General features: G+C 44.2%; 1 protein-coding gene and 1 non-coding gene across 4 annotated transcripts; one reads left to right on the forward strand and one right to left on the reverse strand.

Moving 5' to 3' along the window:
• Positions 1-4,690: 4,690 nt before the first annotated feature.
• LOC114453131 (polypyrimidine tract-binding protein 2-like) lies at positions 4,691-16,526 on the reverse strand. 3 transcript variants are annotated; one of them, XM_028432819.1, is made up of 14 exons: positions 16,389-16,526; positions 15,379-15,406; positions 13,385-13,403; positions 11,796-11,968; positions 11,225-11,365; positions 10,902-11,048; positions 10,710-10,820; positions 10,422-10,632; positions 10,129-10,244; positions 7,375-7,408; positions 6,730-6,822; positions 6,307-6,523; positions 6,156-6,233; positions 4,691-6,069 (listed from the first exon to the last, which is right to left on the reverse strand). In XM_028432819.1, the coding sequence occupies exons 1-14, from the start codon at positions 16,394-16,396 to the stop codon at positions 5,940-5,942; spliced, it is 1,506 nt and encodes a 501-aa protein (XP_028288620.1). In that variant the 5' UTR covers positions 16,397-16,526; the 3' UTR covers positions 4,691-5,939. The 3 variants fall into 3 exon arrangements, with proteins under 3 accessions (XP_028288620.1, XP_028288619.1, XP_028288618.1); XM_028432818.1 differs by having other exon boundaries at positions 10,434-10,632; positions 13,343-13,403; XM_028432817.1 differs by having other exon boundaries at positions 13,343-13,403.
• Positions 16,527-17,271: 745 nt separating this feature from the next.
• trnaa-ugc (transfer RNA alanine (anticodon UGC)) lies at positions 17,272-17,343 on the forward strand. Its single transcript has one exon. It is a non-coding gene; the product is annotated as a tRNA-Ala (tRNA).
• The last annotated feature ends 2,653 nt before the right edge of the window (positions 17,344-19,996 follow it).

Consider the following 19,996-nt stretch of genomic DNA (forward strand, 5'->3'; position numbering starts at 1 on the left):
GTTGATGCAGAAAAAGACCTGGATGCTGGACGGTAAGCGTACAGATGGATGGATGTGAGTATATGAAGCAAACACGGCAGTGGTAGTATCATGTTTCGGGCTTAGGGTGACCAGTGTATAGCCCCCACACCTCTGAGTACATACAGCCGGGTTACTACAATAATGTAATACTGAACCATGGATTTAGGTCACTTTATGTTCCCTTCATTTTATGCACAACCACAGATGTGTTGTTCAGCACTCGTACTCGTAAGTACGTCACGACATTGACACACACACTGGACAGCTGGAAGGCTCTGTGACACCATCAGACATTGTTATCCGTTACATGAGGACGCATGAAGTCATTATCAGGAGGGTGCTCTGTGTACACTTGAACTCACATCACGTACTCACTGCTATTTCTTCAGCGTCAGCTACTGATGGCCGTCCTGGAGTCCTGGAGCGCCCCCTACTGATGTAAGAATACAACATCATAGCCCAGACAGAATACACTTATTCAAAATACCTTGTGAGGCATAAATCCGAGCAGACGTCACAGTAACAAACTGCTCAACTGTAAATAAAGATGGACGACAAGGTTCCGCCCCCACCCATTGTACAAATCCATCATCTGATAACGCTTTGTCCTGAAGTGCAGGGTCCTGGAAGGGGGGGCCTATCCCGGCTATCTACAGGCAGGGTACACCCTGGACAGGTCACCAGGGCAACACACAGACAAACAACCATTCACACTTACACTTACACCGACGAGGAAATTTCCACTGTACAAATGTGAGACCAAAAAGACTTTTACGTCTTTGAGCCTGTGCGGAAGACCTGGGTATGACCCAAACATCCACCTACTTCGCCGTGACTTAGCTGCTCTGTTGGTGGCTGCTCCTTTTTTGCCAACAGTAACAAACTGGGTACAGATCAGTCTGACAAAAACTAGCTAACACCTCATAACCCATCTTCTGGTTTGTTGGGGTTGTGTCCCATTCACTAACATAGAGAAGGCGGTGTTAATGATCTACACTGCAGCAGCCACAAGGGGGCGATCCAGAAGTTGTGGCCTTAGTTTTGAAAGCAGTCAATGAGGCGTTACTAGTCGGTTTAATTAAAGTTAGATATGGAGATCATGAGTTTGGGACAGTTTAGGTGTCTACCCCTTAATGTAGTGAATGTTATGAGGAAAAACACATCAGCTACCAGCAGCCTGCAACACCTCGCTCTGCCCGGCTCGCTGGCTGTGTGATCAGCGAACAGAGCCCAGCAAACGAAATCTCTATGTGTTAACACACGGCTTCAAAAGAGGAAATACTTCCCTGCGTTTTTCAGAATTGCTTTTAATATTTCAGGATGTCAGACTCTGACAGGAAACCGTTGGCTGGTTTGATTCCTTCAGCAGACAGTTTCGTTTTATGAGCAGAGAAATAAAGGGATAGTGGAGGGAAAAACAGCGTCCCGTGAGCATACTGCAGGAAGAAGCCCATGAGGCCCAATGTTCTGACTGCATTCAGACGTGTTAACATTTGGTGGAATGCTGTTTGAACGTTTGAATGTCAGTTTGAGGACTGCCTTCAGGGAGCACAGACACATGGTACATTCTAAAGAACACTGACACACTGTTTATTATCTCCTCTCTTTTATTTTTACTGTTTGCTGTTCACTGTAAGGAGCTTGTGAATGTGTCGTTGAGTCAGCCTCAGAGGCACCAGAACACAGAGAAACCTAGACACAATATCAGTCTTATGTCTCTGAATGGACAAGTCTGTTTAGTCCATCAGGGTCTAGAGAGAACCAGGGGGACAAGAAGTTCACAGATCTAACAGCCTCCAGAAGCTTCCTCCAGATTCTCCTGGTGGAGCTGCAGAACCTCAAAAGCTCTCAGAGTTGAATTAGTCCTAGATAGAGTGAGATCTACACCACTTATGCCCAACAGATCCCAACAGCAAGAACCATCTCCAGCCATCTGGTCCAACTCAACACCAAACACACCTCAGTTCTTCTCTTCAACTAAGTATCTAGATAAGATGAAGCAAAACCAGCCACTGATGTCAGGTCTAAGATGTCCAAACAGTCAAACCACTGTGTCCCTTTCAGGGCTGTGGTAGCAATAGGTGAAGCTCCCTGCGGGGCTTCACGTCCACCCATTTGCACACATCAACGATGCAACCACAGGAAGCAGCTTCAGGTCAAGTCTCAAAACAAGCAAGGCCTGGGGATCAATCCTCAAACCTTCTGGTTAGTGGACCCCCTAAGCTGGGTCAAGTAAAGCAAAACCAACGCTCAACCCTTTGGCATATGATGTCCAAGCATTTCACACCACTTACTCTGCCAGGGTCTTAGTAGCAACAGGGGAAACGAGAGACCCTCAAGATTTCCCTGCTGTCTTCAACTTCCTCCAGCTTCTCCAGGGAGATCCTCCAGCTCAGAGGCTGTTGGCAGACGTGTCCAACCGGCCAAATCTTTAAACCACTTCCTTCACGAGGATCACTGGCTTGTAAGATTTCTGCAGCTGGTACACTTGCGGTGAGTGGCCTCACTGACCCAAAATAACTGTGCATGGCAGAAGAGCCTTGAAGTGTTTGACGAGATCTTTAATTATATAAACAGCAAATACATGCCTGTAGCTTTCAGCGTAAATCCGCTATGTGACAAAGTCTATACAAATGATTATTGTGTTGCCTACAGAAAATGAAAATGGTTTTTGCAGAGCAGTCTGATGATTTCTTGCCTCCTCTATTTAGTCCCAAATGACAAGAGCAATTCATCACTTAGAGAGAGCTAAGATTTTAATAGTGAGGAAACCCATGAGGGGGTTAAACCCATGGGAGAAAAGCCTTTGTCCCGTCGTCTGTGGGCAGACTGATGGAGAGCAGTAACACTGCGTCCTGCCCCGGTGATGCATTGACCGGAGCAGCTATTGATTAGCGCTGCCAGTTTGCCTTGATACATCATGTCATCTTTGTTTAGAGAGTGGGATCCAGGACACAAGCACTTCCCACTGAGAGGTTACAAAATAAAAGCTCCTTGCATTTGTAGGTACGCAGCAGAGCGTCTGTGCGATGATGGATCGCGTCATCTGCCTGGTCCCAGGGTCTGAACTCGCAGCGTCATCTTCATCAGACATCGCCTGACAGAACGTCCATCATCACAAAGTCACGCCGATGGGCCCGGTCCCTGATGGAACAACGCCTGCTTACATCAACACATCACCAGCAACTTCATCATTTCCAGACGTTTGGAGACGGCCGCAAATTGAAGCTCGGTTGACCGCAGTCGTCAGGGGTTCATGTCTGCTGGGTCAAAGTGTTTTAGTTCAGTGTGTAACAGACTCAGGATTGAATGCTAACTTAAATGGACATGGTGGCTGCTCGCTCGTCAAAAGGAACCTGAAACAGACAAATGAGGCCAAAAGCTGCAGTTCATGGAGCGGCCACTTGAGGGTGGCTCCAAAAATCACTCCCCATAGACCTCCATGTTAAAATGTACAGCAGAAGTCATGTTTACAGCCTAGAACAGCAACGATTTTGCTTAATTAAGGCCAGATGAGAAAAGGGATTTTGCTGTGGACGGCATGAAACAATTCAAAGTGAGAAAAAATGTTTTCCTAACATTCAAACTTCTTTATCTGCAGCTGTAACCTGCACAAAAACAGCATATTTTGTTGTATAAAAGTGTCATTGTATCCATTATCTTAAATATATTAGTAATATATAATAAAAGGAACATCTTGTTATAAGTATGTGTATTGAACATTGGCGGTCACATTTGACTAATGTAAAGCAGGATATTCTGTTTTTTAAGCGTTAATTTTCTGCCAACACAAAATGGCCATCCTGAAGTAGAGGTGGATCTGTTGATGGATGCACTGCCCCGTGCTCAGTCCACGCACCACACTCAAACCTCGGAAAAATAAGCGTGGGCCTTGCATAATTAAAAGTAGAGAGGAACGCCAACATCGAGCTGGAAACGTGTAATGATTTTAATTATATCTGAACCTGGCATAACGAGGCTACTTTTGGCACCACTCGAAAAAAAATAAGATTTTAAAATCAACACTGAGGATTCACGAGCTCAAGTTACACCAAATACACACAGAGTATGGGAACAGGTGTCCGGGTTTGGGCCCCTTGAGATCCTGGACACTGATTCTCAGCTCACCCAAAGGGATCATGACCATAGCTATGTATAATTTTTAGTCTTAATATAAAATATAGGTTGAAAAAAATGGATATTTTAACATGGAGGTGTATGAGTTTTGACTGTTTTTCGTAGCAAACGTATTGAAAAGCAGCCTTTAGTGATGCTTGTAAGTAGGGCTGCATGACTCCAGAGCCGGCAGTATGCTAATACACCTGGAAAAATAACATCAGAGGCCGATTATGCGATTGATAAAGGTGTGAGAGTGAGTTGATAGTCCAGACAAATTGCCAGCAGGGCAGAGGCCCTTAGAGGCTGATTAGAAAATGGGCATCTACCAGAGGAGGAGAAGAGCAAGACATCAGAGGAAGAGACTGTGTCGTTTGGCAGGGTGGGAAACGCATCAAGAAAATGTACTTCTTGTCCTGTGAATTAGTACCATCACAGGGCTCAATCTGGCTCATTAGAGTTTGTTTTCAAGTGGCTCCAAAATGGATTCTGGCTTCCTTCCCACCCTGGTGAGTGAAGATGGATTCAGAACAGAGAGGAGAGACAGAGGAGGTGAGTGCAGAGCTACAGAAGAGTTTTATTTAGGCATGCTACAGAGGTGATGCAGAATACACCAGAGAGACCATGAGAGAGGGGAAAACTCAAAAAGCAGGAAACCCAAGTTGCAGCTCCCCGTGGTAGAAAAGAATTTCTTTTAATTGCGCCTTCATACCAAATCCTTACATTTTGAGCTGTATAAAATTGGACTCGGACGAAAAAAATATATATATCTATTATTTCTGAGCAAATGCCTCTATAGTCAAGAGGTTCTGTTGGGTATTACAAAAAAAAAAACGAGAGAATTAACTCATAACATTTAAAATTCTGGGCATTTCTCCCCAAAATCCAACAATTCTGTGTCTTTAAATGCTGTTTGTTTGTTCAAATGAATTAAAGGAACACTGAAGGCACATAAACTTTGGTCCGACTGAGTAGCCCTCTCAAGTAAACCGTCACATGACAATGAAATCACAGTGGACTCTTGTAACTGCTTCCACAGCATGCAACACTTCCTTAACGTGAGATCTCTACCATCACTATGCATGCTCAAAAACATTGTCACAGACAATAACACTTCACTGCTATGGAAAAGAAAACAGGAAAGGCTCCAAGAACACAGATAAAGAAATACTTAGCTATCTAATGCGAAGTCAAAATCAGAGGGGGGGGAGGGGGGCAATCTTACTTTGTGGAATAATGGAGTTCAAGTTTAAGTGCCTGTTACAGGCTGCTGTAAAAACATGTACATGTTGCTTCATGAATATTCTGCTCTCAACTAAAAAAGGAAAGAAAAAACCCGGAACTAAAAGGAAGCCACGCCTGGTTCGCGGCTCAGTTTCAAACACTGATGAAAAGTTTGCATTCTCAGTAACCCCCTAAAATATCAAATACCAATGTGCCTCATCAGGAGGATAACTGACAAACGTGTCCAGCTGTAGAAACAGTTGATATTGTCGAGTAAGGCACATGAGTACTGTATCTTTTTTAACTAAATTAAACACTGATCTACACCAAAAACAATCAATCATTTCTGCGTCACAAAAAATACGGAGGTACGGTTAAGAAGAGCCGAGAGGATCCGGTATTGTTTTCTTAAAAAAAAAAAAAAGAAGTTTCAGTCTCTCTCAAGGAATGACAGGAGCAACAAAACCCCAACAACACCAGAACTGATTCAATCGACGTGGTCCCCCCAGTGTCCAGACACAGTCTGAAAGGTTTCTGACCAGTTCCTCCTCGACCCAGGAGTCTGTGGCTCACACACTTTAAATGGTGGACTTGGAGAAGGAGACTCTCAGGTGCTGGCTGCCTCCCATGTTGTAGTTGTGGAGGTCGATCAGGGCCTGGGTGGCTTCCTCCACCGTGGACATCTGGATCAAAGCCATTTTACGATCCCTGAAACATAGGACGACAATTTAATCACCTCAGAATAAACAGGACACAAGTAAAAACGTCCAACTCGTAGGTATCGGTCTACATACTGGAAAAATTTGAAAGCTTTCACAGTGCCTCCAGTGTTGGAGAAGAGCAGCCGCAGATTGTCCTCTGTCACATCTTGTCTGTTGAAAGTTCACAGGTCACGGTCAGGAACAGGAAACATGACTAAACAACACCTTCTGGCCTGGTACTTACGGGATGTTGGAGAGGTGAAGAGTGGCAGATGGCGGGAAGATGTTCTGGAAATTCTTGGAACCGGGTTTCTTGAAGCGATGAAGTGGCGAGTTGGCGTAGTCCTTCGTCAGCCCCTGGTCGTCCAAGCCATCGCGAGGCAGCGCCACCGTCTGGTGCTTGGACAGGGTGACCCGGATGATCTTCCCGTACATCTTTTGGCCGTTCAGGTGGCTCATCGCTTGGACCAGAGAAAAAAAGGTCAGTGTTCGGCACTTTGAAATGTACATTTAACATTGACACTGTAGAGATGCACAGATCACAGATTGGGTGCTAAATCAATAATTATCGTAAAAACATCTTCTTTGAAAGAACTGTAAGACTGTGGAACTCAAAGAACTCAGCACACAAGCCAACGATGAACTGGGTTATATTATGACTACTCACCTAGCTGTGCCTGGTTGGAGTCTGACATCTGAATGAGAGCGCTGTCCTTCTTATTGTAAAGGATTTTCACCCTCTGGACATCACCGTACACTCCTGCATTAGAGCCACAGGCAGGCAGGACAAGAGGTGAGGAGGAGAGAAAGCAGACAGTTAGAGAAAAAATAAAAACAAGTAAAGTTAGCACTGCAGACAAGGATATTTTAAGACAGGAAGAGAGAACAGCAGAGTACACACAAGAAGTTTACACTAGAATCAGAGGTGTGTAGAAAGAACAGGAAGAGAGAGAAGAGGCACCCTCTAAACAGAAACGCTATCAAGCTGTCTGATGCCTATAAATAAAACAACTGCATGCAAAATAAGGATTTAACTGTTTAACAGATACAGAATAGTGCACCTATAACAAACGTTACCCCAAACCTATAAACAGGAGCAGATGTATTACAGATTACTGTGTGCAGATACATAAACATGTGTAAGCTTTAACTTATACTACTCATAATAACAATAATAATAACAAAGGTCTCAAAGATAGAATGGAAAGAGAAAAAAGAAAAAGACAGAAGAGAGAGAAAGAGAGAGAGAGAGAGAGAGAGAAAGAGAGAGAGAGAGAGAGAGAGAGAGAGGAGAGAGCTAACGATAACATACCGAAGAGGGTAAACAGACTTTGGGGCGTAACCATCTTTAGAGGGAGAGAAGAGCAACAAGCAGCGTGAGACAGGTAGAGAGGTAGAAGAGTCGGAGCGGAGCGGAGGTAGAGATGGACAGATCGATCCAGAACGGAGGTAGGTAGGAGGAATGGTGGTTTTTGTTTTCCCCCCGGAGAGTGATGGAAGGTGGTGGGTCATGGAGGAGGGGGAGCAGGCGGCGGAGGAGGGAGTCATGGAGGGGGAGGGAGGGGAGGAAGGGTTGGTTAAGGAGCAAGGAGGTATGATTTAAGGTTAAAAATGTAAAAAACAAAAAATAAAAATAAATTAAATACCCCCCCCAAAACCACCAACGAATTGGGTGGAGGAGGAGGCAGAGAGAGAGAGAGATAACGAGAAAGAGAGGGGAGAGAGAGAGAGAGAGAGAGAGAGAGAGAGAGAGAGAGAGAATGGGGATGAACAGGGAAGCAAGTGCAAATTGATGGAAATTTAAAAAAAAAAAAAGTGAAGAAGGGGGAGGGACAAAAAATAAAATATAGGTCAGTACACTGGAATAATGCAGGTAGTTTGGTCAGAGATAATGGTTGGATCAATGCTTTCTTTAGTCAAAATACAGCAAATAACTGGTCTTTCACCCTGGACAAGCATGAGGTAAAGGTACATTCATGTCAAAATCATAATAAAACCAGCAATATAAAGTCATAACAATGAGGTAAAAACAACATGCAGCAGCTAGGAAATCTGAAGATCTATCACCCATTCACAAAGAAGAATGGGACTCAAAGAGAAGGGTGGAGGTGGGGGGGGGGGGTTATATAAGAGACCATGCAGGGAGAAAAGTTCCAGCAGAACAATCGAGCATGCAAGAGTTGATGTGAAGGCCACTGGAGGAGAAGGTGGCGTTCACACAAGTCCAGAAGGCCGATCAAAAGAAGCACAGTATCCTCTGATACTGTCAAAGGGCTCCGAGGATGAGACACTCATTCACAACCAGACATGAGGAAGAGAGACAGAAACATCAGGTGAGACAGTTTTAGATGCTATTTAAGTCACAGTCTGGAGGAGAGAAAAAAAAAAAAAAGCAGAGGAGCTGGGAGGAAGGAGAGAAAGTGAGCAAGCGCTTCAGAGAGGCAGGTGTTTGTTCCCAGGACTGAGACACAGGTTAGGAGACCACAGAATGATTTCATATGAGCTATCATATGAGCTGAGGAGAGGTGAGGAGAGCTTAGAGAGAAAAACAGAAGAGAGACAGTTAGCCGAGTTAGATACGGTCCGACAAGAGGGGAGGAAGGGAGGGGAGAGAGGGGAAGGGTCAGCAGTTCGTCCCTGTTCTTTCTTGGGGGGCATAATGTGTTTTTTTAACCAAAGGGAGGGAATAAAACACAAAAACAGGGCCATATGCATGTGAGGGACACAAATAAACACAGTGAAGAAACTGTTGGAAGCCCAGGAGAGCCGCTGCTGTTACTTTCTACATGCCATTAGTCTGATGCTGTTCTGTTATCACAAGGCAGCAAAGCTTCTTCTCCCTTGATAACAGGAGGATGGAGGGAAAATGACTTGTTGATCACATCAACTGATTTTATGACAATAAATAAAGGCATAAAGTATATGTGCAGTTACTTCATCAGCACTGCTGTAATGTCAGCACTGTTTGTATGTCAGCAGCCTGCTTGATGCTTCTGAGCTGTCAGTCGGGCAGATATCGCTCTACAGAAAACTAACTTTTACCTAGTTCACACTGGGGAAATCAATCCGGCTAGAGCGGGATTCGGGCCGTATCTGGATATATTCAGATTTTTCTGAGTGTGAACACCGTGAATCCGGCTATATCCAGATTGATTTATATCCACCTCTCGGAGGTGGATCAGGGCAGTTGGCTCACATGTGGCTCAGGGCTGAACGCAAATGCAGCCAGCGAATGCGGCCAGCGACGCGATGCTTCCATTTTACGGGGACAGTGTCCGGGTCGTGTACAAAAGCCGTATGTAAACAACCATCTGAACTACGACAGCTTTGCCCCGAGTTTATTTTCCACAGGGCTAAAAAGGAATAAACTGCTTTTTGAACCGGGAAAAATGAAAGAACAAGCAACACGGGACAAAAAAGAAAACGCACGACGCATGCGCACCCTACAGTAGCCTGAACGGACTCTGTATATTACGAGGCGCCACATAGCGGTTTTAAGGACCGCAAACAAGCCGGATTGAGTGTAATTATCATGAGAAAAAAAGCTTTGTTCTTGCTTCAAAATAACCAGATTTAGACCCTGTGATCTCAGAATAACAGCATGAAAAAAACACCTAAAAGATTTGAACCACATTAATTATGTCCTGGTTACAGTTCAAGAATTTAATAATATTGAATCTTGAGGGAAAAAAAAAAAATCACCATCTACAGAGCTGAATGAAGAGGTATGAAGTGCAGAAAAACAAGCTAAATAAACAGTTGGATTAAACATGGTGAAAACTGTGTTGTCCAGACGTGCAAATGACAGATTGTTGGAAATTATTTTCAGATTGTCCAAGATCACAATAACACAAAATTAAGTGGTTTAATTTAACAGTAGATTCAAGCCAAATGTGTATGATAACTTTCTAAATGTATCCTGGCAGTAAAATGGACAACAGACCATAACCAGCGACAGAAAAAAACAGAGGAGATGGGTGGAGGAGGTGGGTGGGGATGATGGAGTTTAAGCCTTAGTTGGTCCTTCAGACTGGTGTTTCTGTGTGTGTGTGTGTGTGTTACTAACCTCTTCGTTCAGGTTGCTGACCAGAAGGACCCCACTGGATCCCGCCTGCCCAGCAAGGGCCACCCTCCCTGCAGCAGCAGCAGCCGCCGCTGCCGCGCTCAGAGGGTTCAGGGCTCCTGACAGGAAGTGCACGAGACAATCATGGAATGGAGAGCAGCACTTGGACTCAAGCAAGGTATTACAACTTTAGGCAGGGATGCAAATGTCTGGTGTTCATTTCCATCCATTATAATGTGTTTTTAATACATTGAGAATTACAAAGAATAATAAAGAAAAAATAAAAAGTGATCTACCTGGGATCTTACCGAGGAGGGAGTTGGAGTCTTTACTGAAGGCTGCAGCCACTGTGGGGTCCAGACTGGGCTGGCCATCCCCAGCTGGCAGCTCCGGTCGGGTGTAGTCCCGACTCTTATCATTGTTGTACTTGACATTTAGGTTCACCAGCTTGGAAAAGTCGATCCGCAGCGTGCAGCAGGAATTGTAAATGTTCTGGCCGTCCAGCGCCTTGGAAGGAAAAAAACAAACCATCAACACTTCCAGCACCACAGACCAGCAGGAGCTGCGAGCAGATAGCCTCTCACCAGTTTGGCTTGCTGTGCATTGACAGGATCGCTGAACTGCAGGAGGGCTTGGAACTGATTGTTCTTGGTGAAAGTGATTATCTTCATGACTGTGCCAAACTTGGAGAAAATCTGCAGCACAGAACACACACACACACACTGTCAACAGCTCGGAGGGACGGACGCTCTGTTTAACCGCAGGCTGCCGCCTACCTGTTGCAGTACATCCAGCGTCACGGGGTAGAACATGTTGTCGATGATGATCCGCAGCACGGGACTGGATGCGGCGGCCAGAACTTCCTGTATATCCGAGCTAGGCGACTGGACTGCTGACACCGCCTGCAGCACCGCCTGGGTCCGCTACGACCAAACACAAGCTGTCAGGGCCTGTTTTTAACATCACTACAAAAGATGACCCATTTTACAAAATATATGCAACTGTCATGGAGCTTCTCACGCAAGAAGATCATACATCGATACATCGATACAGAAAGCCCCACATGTGTGCATGGAGTGACTTTTAAGGTATAGCTTACCTGATTGCTGGCATCAGTTTTGAGTTCTTTGTGATTGGAATACTGGATAAAAACAGGCACGTTGCGGATATGAGGAGACACTGTGGAGTAGTAGTTCACCATAGTGATGGCCGCCTCTTCTGTCCCCATCTCCAAAAATGCCTGGAAGCAGACAGAACAGCCCTGATAAATGCCCCAGCACTGCCTCCGCTCGAGAAGCCATCATCTGATCATTCCCTGAAACTGGTTGTGTAACTCTAGATATCAAGCCGTAAAGATACAAAACAACTCGATGCCAGAAGTCAGCGCTGATGAAGTTATTTGTACATTGTCATGAGGCAGCTGCCCGTCAATCAGGACTGAGCGACACACTGACTGCTTTTGTTAGGAGAACAAAGCTGCTGTGCTTGACAGGCATCTAGGGGACAAAAGCCAAGTATCTCCTACAGCCGTCCTCAGCAGACAGACAGCTTTCAGCCAGCGTCTGTGGGCATGTTTCAGATGCACTTCTCGATAACAGGGTTCAATGTGTGCACAGTAAGACATGGGCGTTCTAGCAGGAGTTCCACAGACACACGTTCCATCCATTCACCTGGTTCTTTCCCTTCAGTGTCAGGATGTTGGTGACTTTGCCAAAGGGAAGGCCCAGAGCAATGACTTCGGTCTCCGAGGCCTCGTTGGGTAACTTCCTAATGTGGATCACACGGGATGGTGGGGCCTCCTCCACCCTTAGCTTCTTACTGTCGCTGCCATTGGATGCCCCATCTGTAATTACAGAACAAGCACTGGTTAACTCACAGTTAAGTGTGTACAATAAACATACATTTAGGTCCACTAAAGGGCATGTTTGATTTTTAGAAACACCAAAAGCCTATAATATAATTCATGTTGAAAAAATCTGACTTATTTCTATATTCTGCACAAAAACATCATTGTGTGAGTCCTTCTCTTCAAACCTTTCGACTTCTCCAATCACGTTTGTTGGATGTGACAATACATTTTTTTTTAAATATACCTCTAATTTTCCTCCATCATCACAACATCACTGAAGAAACGATGTAAAACAAGCAGCTTTAAGTTGCATTTAGGGAGCTGTTCTCTGGATGTGTCCTCAGCAGGCAGCAAAAGACAATTAAATATTTACAAGAACTTCAATGTATTAAACTGCTTGACCATTATAACAGGCATCCAGGGATGAGGTGACTGTCATTAAGGCCTCAGACAGACAACAGCTGATGGACAAATGTAATGCGAGCCTACAGTGGTCCAGAAACACTTAAGACCTCAAAGTTGTTTTAACGTCATATTATGAAATAAGCAACAACACACAATGCTGTCGTCTAAAACCACAGAGGAACATGTCTGGTTAACACGTACTCTGCTGGTTGGTGAAAAGAAGTTGATAAAAGTAGACCATCTTAAATTGAACCACTAATCTACAATACATCAATATTCTTGATGACTGACACTGTGCTGAGAGGAACACGGCGACCGAGTCACACAAGGTGAAAAGTTGAATGATTTGCTTTTGTAGCACAACAACCCGAGCTGCTCAAGTTTAATGTTAGAGCTTATCAGTTTCCAATCCTTCTTCTTTTCTGACCCTGACCTACATGATATTTCGTTTTAATCTGCCATCCATCTTCACACAGCTGCTTATTTAAGATGGATAGCTACGCAGCATAAATGCCACCTCACTTTATTAGAAAGGTCTGCAGGTTGACATTGGCTCAGATGGGAGGTTGTGTAGCGTCTGCTTTTAACACTCGGCAGAGTCTTCTGATCATCGTCTCTGCGTGGTGACACAAACACAGGTCTCATAGTCGTCCTTACTTCTGCAGCTTCCTTTGAGATGCTCATCTAAACAGCGAGGGCATTAAAAATCTGCATGTATCCAGCATGTCTGCTTCCACGCTGTGGTGTGTGTGGGTGCCCACCTACTGGGGGAGCGCGATGTTATTCAGACACTAAATAGATCCCGGGAGAGAACAGTTTAACTCATGCAGCCTGTTCCACTTTCCAAGCAGCCATTAATCCTTTGATTCCTCGTTACTCCACCTGCCACTACCCATCACATGGCTTCATGCAAACATCCATTAATCCCCCTCTTTATTCAGGGGGTGGTCGGAACGAACTCACCACTGATACTGCTCATGCCAGAGTTAGGACTGTTGTACATACTCAGCTCATCTGATCCTCTCTGTAAAAAAATAAAAACAGAAAATACACATTTGTGAGGGAAGGGAAGAAGAAGCCAGAGACGCCATTTCCATTTTCCAGACAGGCCCTCAAAGACAACAATAAAATGGAAGTCTCTGTAGACAGTTTAAAGGAACAAAGGCAGTAGGTGGAAAGGGGCATAAAACAGCACAAGAGAGGCCCAGCTCCTCCTTTAACCGGTGTGGGTTTAATCTCGCTGAATTTAAGATGTCAGGATGTGTCATTTCATCCTGAGCTATACTTGGTCCCAGAAGGCTTGCTTGGAGCTACCGGGCGCCCTGTGCTCTTAAACCTGACTGATGGGATGACGAGGAACGCGGCTAGGGACCCATTACACACACAACTTTATAATAGCTTCATACACCCCCTCCTTGTTTCTGTCTGACTGAATTTGAACCAATTGTTCTTCTGTCACTAACATTCTTTATGGTTACGATAAACTAGATGTTGCAGGCCCTGGCCAGGGCAACATGACACAAATAAATTGAAAGGGTAATAAAGTTGTCTGACTTAGGCCAAAATGTGAGCACACTGTGCACGAGACACACCAATCCAAGAAATGATTCCTCTTCCAACAGCTGGCAGCCCTCCGTTTGCTCTTTGACAGTGAAATATTGATGAAATAAAGAGTGCGGCAAAGACCCACAATATGGAGGATCCAGTATTTTATGACAGATCCGATTCCCTTCGAGAGACGACTTTTAACTTTGTTTTGTGCAGACTGAAAAGCAGCTGGCACCCAACAAATGAGGTTACACACTGGAGCAACAATGCACCGACACGAGGAAACAGGAGATCTGGAGGGACACGTGCCAAACATATTTTAATATTTTATATTTTATCTCCCAATTTAAATGAGTATTTGTTTGTTTGTGTATGCTCAGTGAAGCAAACAATGACTGTTTTTGTCTACATATGCTGTACTTGATCGCCTTTGACAGAGGATGTTTCTATGATTTTTGCATGATAAACATTTATGATCATGGCAAACCTTTAGAAACAGGTGAAAAGATATGCAGTTAAAATCAGCTCTTACTGTTAGCATCGATACTGTAACCTACAGTAACACACTTTTACTTTTAACTTGTTCGTTTGTTTGGTCATCTTGTTGTTACAGTAACCACCTGCCAGAATATTCACAATAAAAGCCATGTTAGTGAGTTTTTATTTTAAATAGTTAGGAAAAGTGTTGTAAAAGTCCAAATTCAAGTGTTTCTAAATTATAAATCAAAAAGTTAACTCATGCATCCCAGGGCAGACACACAATCTTGTGGTCCAGAATGAAACACGTTCTTTCATCTTTAAGTCGATTCCTCCGCCTCCTCACAGGCAGCACTGTTGCCTTCGTATCAGTTCAAACACGTATCCCCTGACTTTCCAATTAGCTTACGAAATCCAAAACAGGGGCAAAGGCGGTGATGTTGGGCTAGAAGCTACATTTCCTGGATACACAAATGCATCAGTCCAACCAACAAAGGCACAAACTAATGAGGAAGGTTTTTAGGTGTAACAGGCCGAAGAACTAGGACAGCTTTGAATGCTGTTACACATATGCTGTGGCCCCTTTGTTATCTGTCGTAAATGTGTGTGTGTGTGTGTTAACAGTACAGACAGGGGAATGTCTCGTTCCACTGTCACATATGTTATATGTTCATTGTTAATAACCAATTTTTAACCTATAGCGGAATGTATCAAATATTATACGCGACCATATTTGGTGTTGTATGCTTTCTCCTCACAGCTGTGTCTGTGTCGGCCTGACAGCACCAGCATTAATGTTGTGTATTTTATGTTTAAACCTGCTGCACAAAACCATCAAGAATGTTTAAATGTGAAGACACAACAGAACACACAGAGCTCTAAGAATTCTTGACTATTTTCTGCCTACACCTACAATGTCCAAGGCAGTAATCTGTGTAGTGAACAGCAAAAAAAACACCAAGCAGAAAACTCACCTTCACTCCAACTGCAACATCACTGATGCTGAAAGAAAAAGCATGGAACGTGGTCAAAATCCAGGCGTTTGAATGAATGTAAACAAGCTATTGTGATGCAAAACCATCTGAAGAAGACCATATGACCACTGTTACATAACCCTTTATGTTCCGGTGCATTAAGTCCACCTACAAGCCTGGCATGATATTGTTTATTGTGAGTAGGATGCTTTTTTTATTATGTGTAGCCTACATAACATGCATTTTAAACACACCAGTATCATCTGTCTGACATGCTGTTTGTTCCCACTATTCGCTTCCCAAGGGGCTCATTTATGATTCATCACATGTGTTAAGTAGCTGAGGTCACACTGCAGCCAAAGCATGTGGACTATCCGCACACTGTGCAAGCGACACACCCTTAAACACTTCATACAACATATATGACGCTGTACAGAACCTCAAAAATCAACTTATCAACAGTAGTTACACATTAGCCCGTTGCTAATCGTTTTAGCCGTAACGCTACGCTAAACGTTGTGATGCTTTTTTTTGAACGTGGGCACATGTTGATTTTTAGTTACGACACATTTTGTGTTACCCAGAATGATTAAAAAACACACAATCACTCGGCTAGCTAAAGCTAGTTAGCTCCGACACAAAGGATCAATGGTACTGTACAATAGTTAGCATAATGCTTTGCTAAAGTTCGCTAGCTGCATCGATAGCACGCTGCTGTAAACTATACAGAATTACGGAGCTAGCGTTAGCAATCATCACAGGACCACACACGTTACACCTTTGAATGACAGACACATTATAACGCTGTTAATAATGAGATAAACAGACGTGAGCTAACTTATAGCAGCATGCTAACACCAGACACTTCCTTAATGCATAGGGAGCGCGTGGCTATGGAAACCCGCAGCTCCTCAGCATCTCCGCGAAATGACGCATTCTTCTAACCGGCGCCCCGCGCTGATTTACTACCCGGCAAATGTCCCGCAAAGTGCACAGTGTGGAAACATTACCCGTCCATGTCTGTAGCCAGTTCTCAGCGCCTCGGCGTTCGCCCCTGTTTTCACTCCAGTTTACACCGCACACATACACACACCGAGGCAAAATGGAGGCAATGTGGCGAGGCGCGACGAAGCCATGGCGGAAAGAGCCGAACCGAGCCGAAGCTGCTGAGCGCACAGCTTCGCCACAACGACCAAAGAATACGATTAATTTATTGATTAAACGTATTAAATGTATCACCGGAACTGATCTACAATGATTCTAACAGGCACACACAATAATTAATATAGTAAAATATAAATTATATTGTAAAGGGAATGATAGCAGCATTTCAGACTGTAGACTGTAGAACGCTACACTTTAATGTTCTTGAATAACTGTCAATAATATAATTATTTGGTTCAAATACGAAGCATTCCAGCACAAGACCCTGGAGCATGGCAGTATTAGTATCACAGTTTGGGCCTGTTTTGCTGCATCTGGACCAGGACGGCTTGCCATCACCAGTGACTTCTAAAGGAAAGGGTCAGGACATCTATGGAGTCATATTCATGCAGGAATCTACAACACTCACTCCATATTGTAGCCATGCTGGCAAAAGTCCACTATTTACACCACTGCCTAGCAAACCACCAGTGTTGCCTCTCCTTCTAGCCCTGTTTGTTTTGGTCTCCTCCACCTGTTGAGAATAATATAAGCTACTTTAGCTGCTACATGTCTGCAGTGATAGCTGCATTGTTAGCAGCGAAAAACGTTCATTTAAATGACTTCAGATTATTCTACATATAATTACTTAAAGGTAGGGTAGGAGATTTTGAAAACTCAGTGAGAGTCAGCCAGATTTACAGATTTACAGGGGGGATGTAGCTCAACAGGGGGGATGTAGCTCAACAGGGGGATGTAGCTCAGTGGTAGAGCGCATGCTTTGCATGTATGAGGCCCCGGGTTCAATCCCCGGCATCTCCAGGGTGACTTTGAGGGGCAACAGTGGCGCAGTGGTGTCAACTGTTGTGTGTTCTTGGGCAAGACACTTCACCCTAGCCTGTGGCGCGCCTTGCTAGTCATTGTATGACATGCTTGTGCAGCAGCCGTAACGAATTTCCCTCTGGGATTAATACAGTATCTAAAATAAAATAAAAAAAAAAAAAAAAAAAAATAAAATTTCCAAAGTAAACACACGCCCATTTCTCTCGGAGCTCACCCTATAGCCACGCCTCCAATCACATGGAAGAGGAGCCAATACTCCTACAGGGTCCACCCGGAGGATTGGCTGATGTTTTTATGTTTTATAGCTTCAGATGATTCATATTCTTCGTTTTAAAGAGAAACTGCCGAACTAATCAGTTGCTATCGGATTGTAAAGAGAAGTTACACTAATTTAACAAAAAGTGCATCAGAATAAAATCTCCTACCCGACCTTTAACATTTACTAAGAATGTCTGATTCAGATCACAGCTGACCCTTCTCACCCTGGACATGGACTCTTTGAGCCACTCCCTTCAGGCAGGCGGTTACGGTCCATTCGGACCAGAACCTCACGCCACAAGAACAGCTTCTTCCCCTCTGCTGTTGGACTGTTGAACTGTAATTAATATACCGCTCTGCACTGTCACTTCACAATGACACTTCAGTGTAGTCACTGCACAATGATGACTATTTGCACTGTTTACTTCCATCTTGCTCTACTTTGCTCACTAGTACCACCTCACCGATCCATGTGGCACCTGTTCAGGGTCCATGTTTGCCATTACAACCATTACTCGTGTTCTGGATGTCAATTTATAGCCTTACTTTTAGATTACTTTGTTTTAATTTTGCCTTATTTATCTTATTTTTATCTTATTTTATTTTTTAACCCATGCATGCTTCTTATTTCATGTTAATTATTATATGTTTTATGTATGCACCAATCACCAAGGCAAGTTCCTAGTAATGTGAAACCTCTTCACTTACATGGCAATAAACATGATTCTGATTCTGATTGACATTATCAACACATTTGTGTGTCATGTGACCATGTGACACCTGTGCACTGTTCAGACGGTGCTGTGCTGTTGGAAGGGGAAAGCAGGGGGGGGGGGGGCAGGGCCGTTTTTGCATAATGATTAATCTTGACAGACATACGTCATGCTCCTGGGCTCCTGACAACGTCACGCCCTGGGTGAAATTAACGCCTAACTGCTTATCTTAAAGGACCTGGGATTTAATTAAAAATGACATTTCCCCAAAGACCTGCGCTTCTGAGGCTGCCATGTTGAAATTAGCTGATGAGGGGCCCTCTGAGGGAAAAGGAAATAAGCAAACTGTCAAACGCTGAGCAAATCACTGCCGTTTATCAGTCCTGCTCGCTGCTCAGGAAATAACAGTGGACTTACATCCTGCGTGGTGCCCGCTGCACCATGGATACAAGTCATATTGTTATTAACAAGAAGGTGGAGGAGGAGGGGGGGCATAAAAAAACAAGCCTGTCAAATGTGATATGGAGCCAAACAATGTGGTCGGGCTAAGTAGGGGAATAGGTTGCTGAAATGAGCTCTTAAGACACCACAGAAATATTTCGCCACCGACAAAGGAATACTCCACCGCTGGAAATTTCTGTGCTTTTGCAACGAGTGGCGCTCAGATAATGAGTCTTCAACAGAATTACAGAAAGTGCGGAAGGTAAATGATGTGCTGCTCAGTGGGACTCTGTGTGTTTGGAAAACCAGCGCAAAACAAAGTTATGACAACGCTCAATGGAAATATAAAGTTAAATTGTGTAAAGTTATATAAAAAGTTGTCATAGAACAGGAACTTATTACAGAGCAGAACAACGCCGGAGTCGCCGAAGTCTTGAAATAGGAACATTTTCCACTGGTGCCACAAAATATTTGTTTAATTATAGACAATCAATCAATAACGCAATGTAGTAGAAAAATACTGAATCAATCATGACAGAGAGGAACCGTGTGTCTGCCTTGCACAGGCCCAGTTCACACCGGAGAAAGTCAATCCAGTTAGAGTAGGATTGAATCCGGATAGCCTTTAAGACCTATTTTCAAATCACACAGGCATATCCGCGCTCAATCTGGCTTAATCCAGCTTGTTTGTTGTCCTCCAAACCGCAAGGTGGCACCTTGGTAAATTCAGAGTCCGTTCAGGCCGCTGTAGGACCACGTGTGCCTTTTTGTCCTGTGTCGCTTGAAGGTTAGCACACCTTCCAAATATCATCAGAAGTCACTTACATGAGGGTGGAAATGAATTTAATGCTTCTGCTGCAGGTCTAAAAGTAGGACCAGAATGTTCTTATGCTTAATATTTCTTATACTTAACAGGCCCAGAGTCCGTGATTACCAGCACTTTAAATCTTTGTACTGTTTACTGTGTGTGTGTGTGTCTACCTCACACACAGCTTTCAGCTCTCATTGTCAGAGGTGTCATGGCGAAGGCATCATCATGAGGACTGCGATGGGCACAGTCAGAGGTGAAGTCATCATGGAGCGACCCGCGAGGACAAAGGCGCCCGGATCCGGTCCTGCTGCCTGCGCCCGGGGAACTGGATGTGTTGCAGGAAGTGTGAGGTGCGTGTCAGCGGGTGTCGCCTCCAATATCTCCCTCGCCTTTAATCAGACGCGTTAGT

This window comes from Parambassis ranga, chromosome 20 (genome assembly GCF_900634625.1).
Source record: "Parambassis ranga chromosome 20, fParRan2.1, whole genome shotgun sequence".
In the NCBI taxonomy this organism is placed as follows: Eukaryota; Metazoa; Chordata; class Actinopteri; family Ambassidae; genus Parambassis; species Parambassis ranga.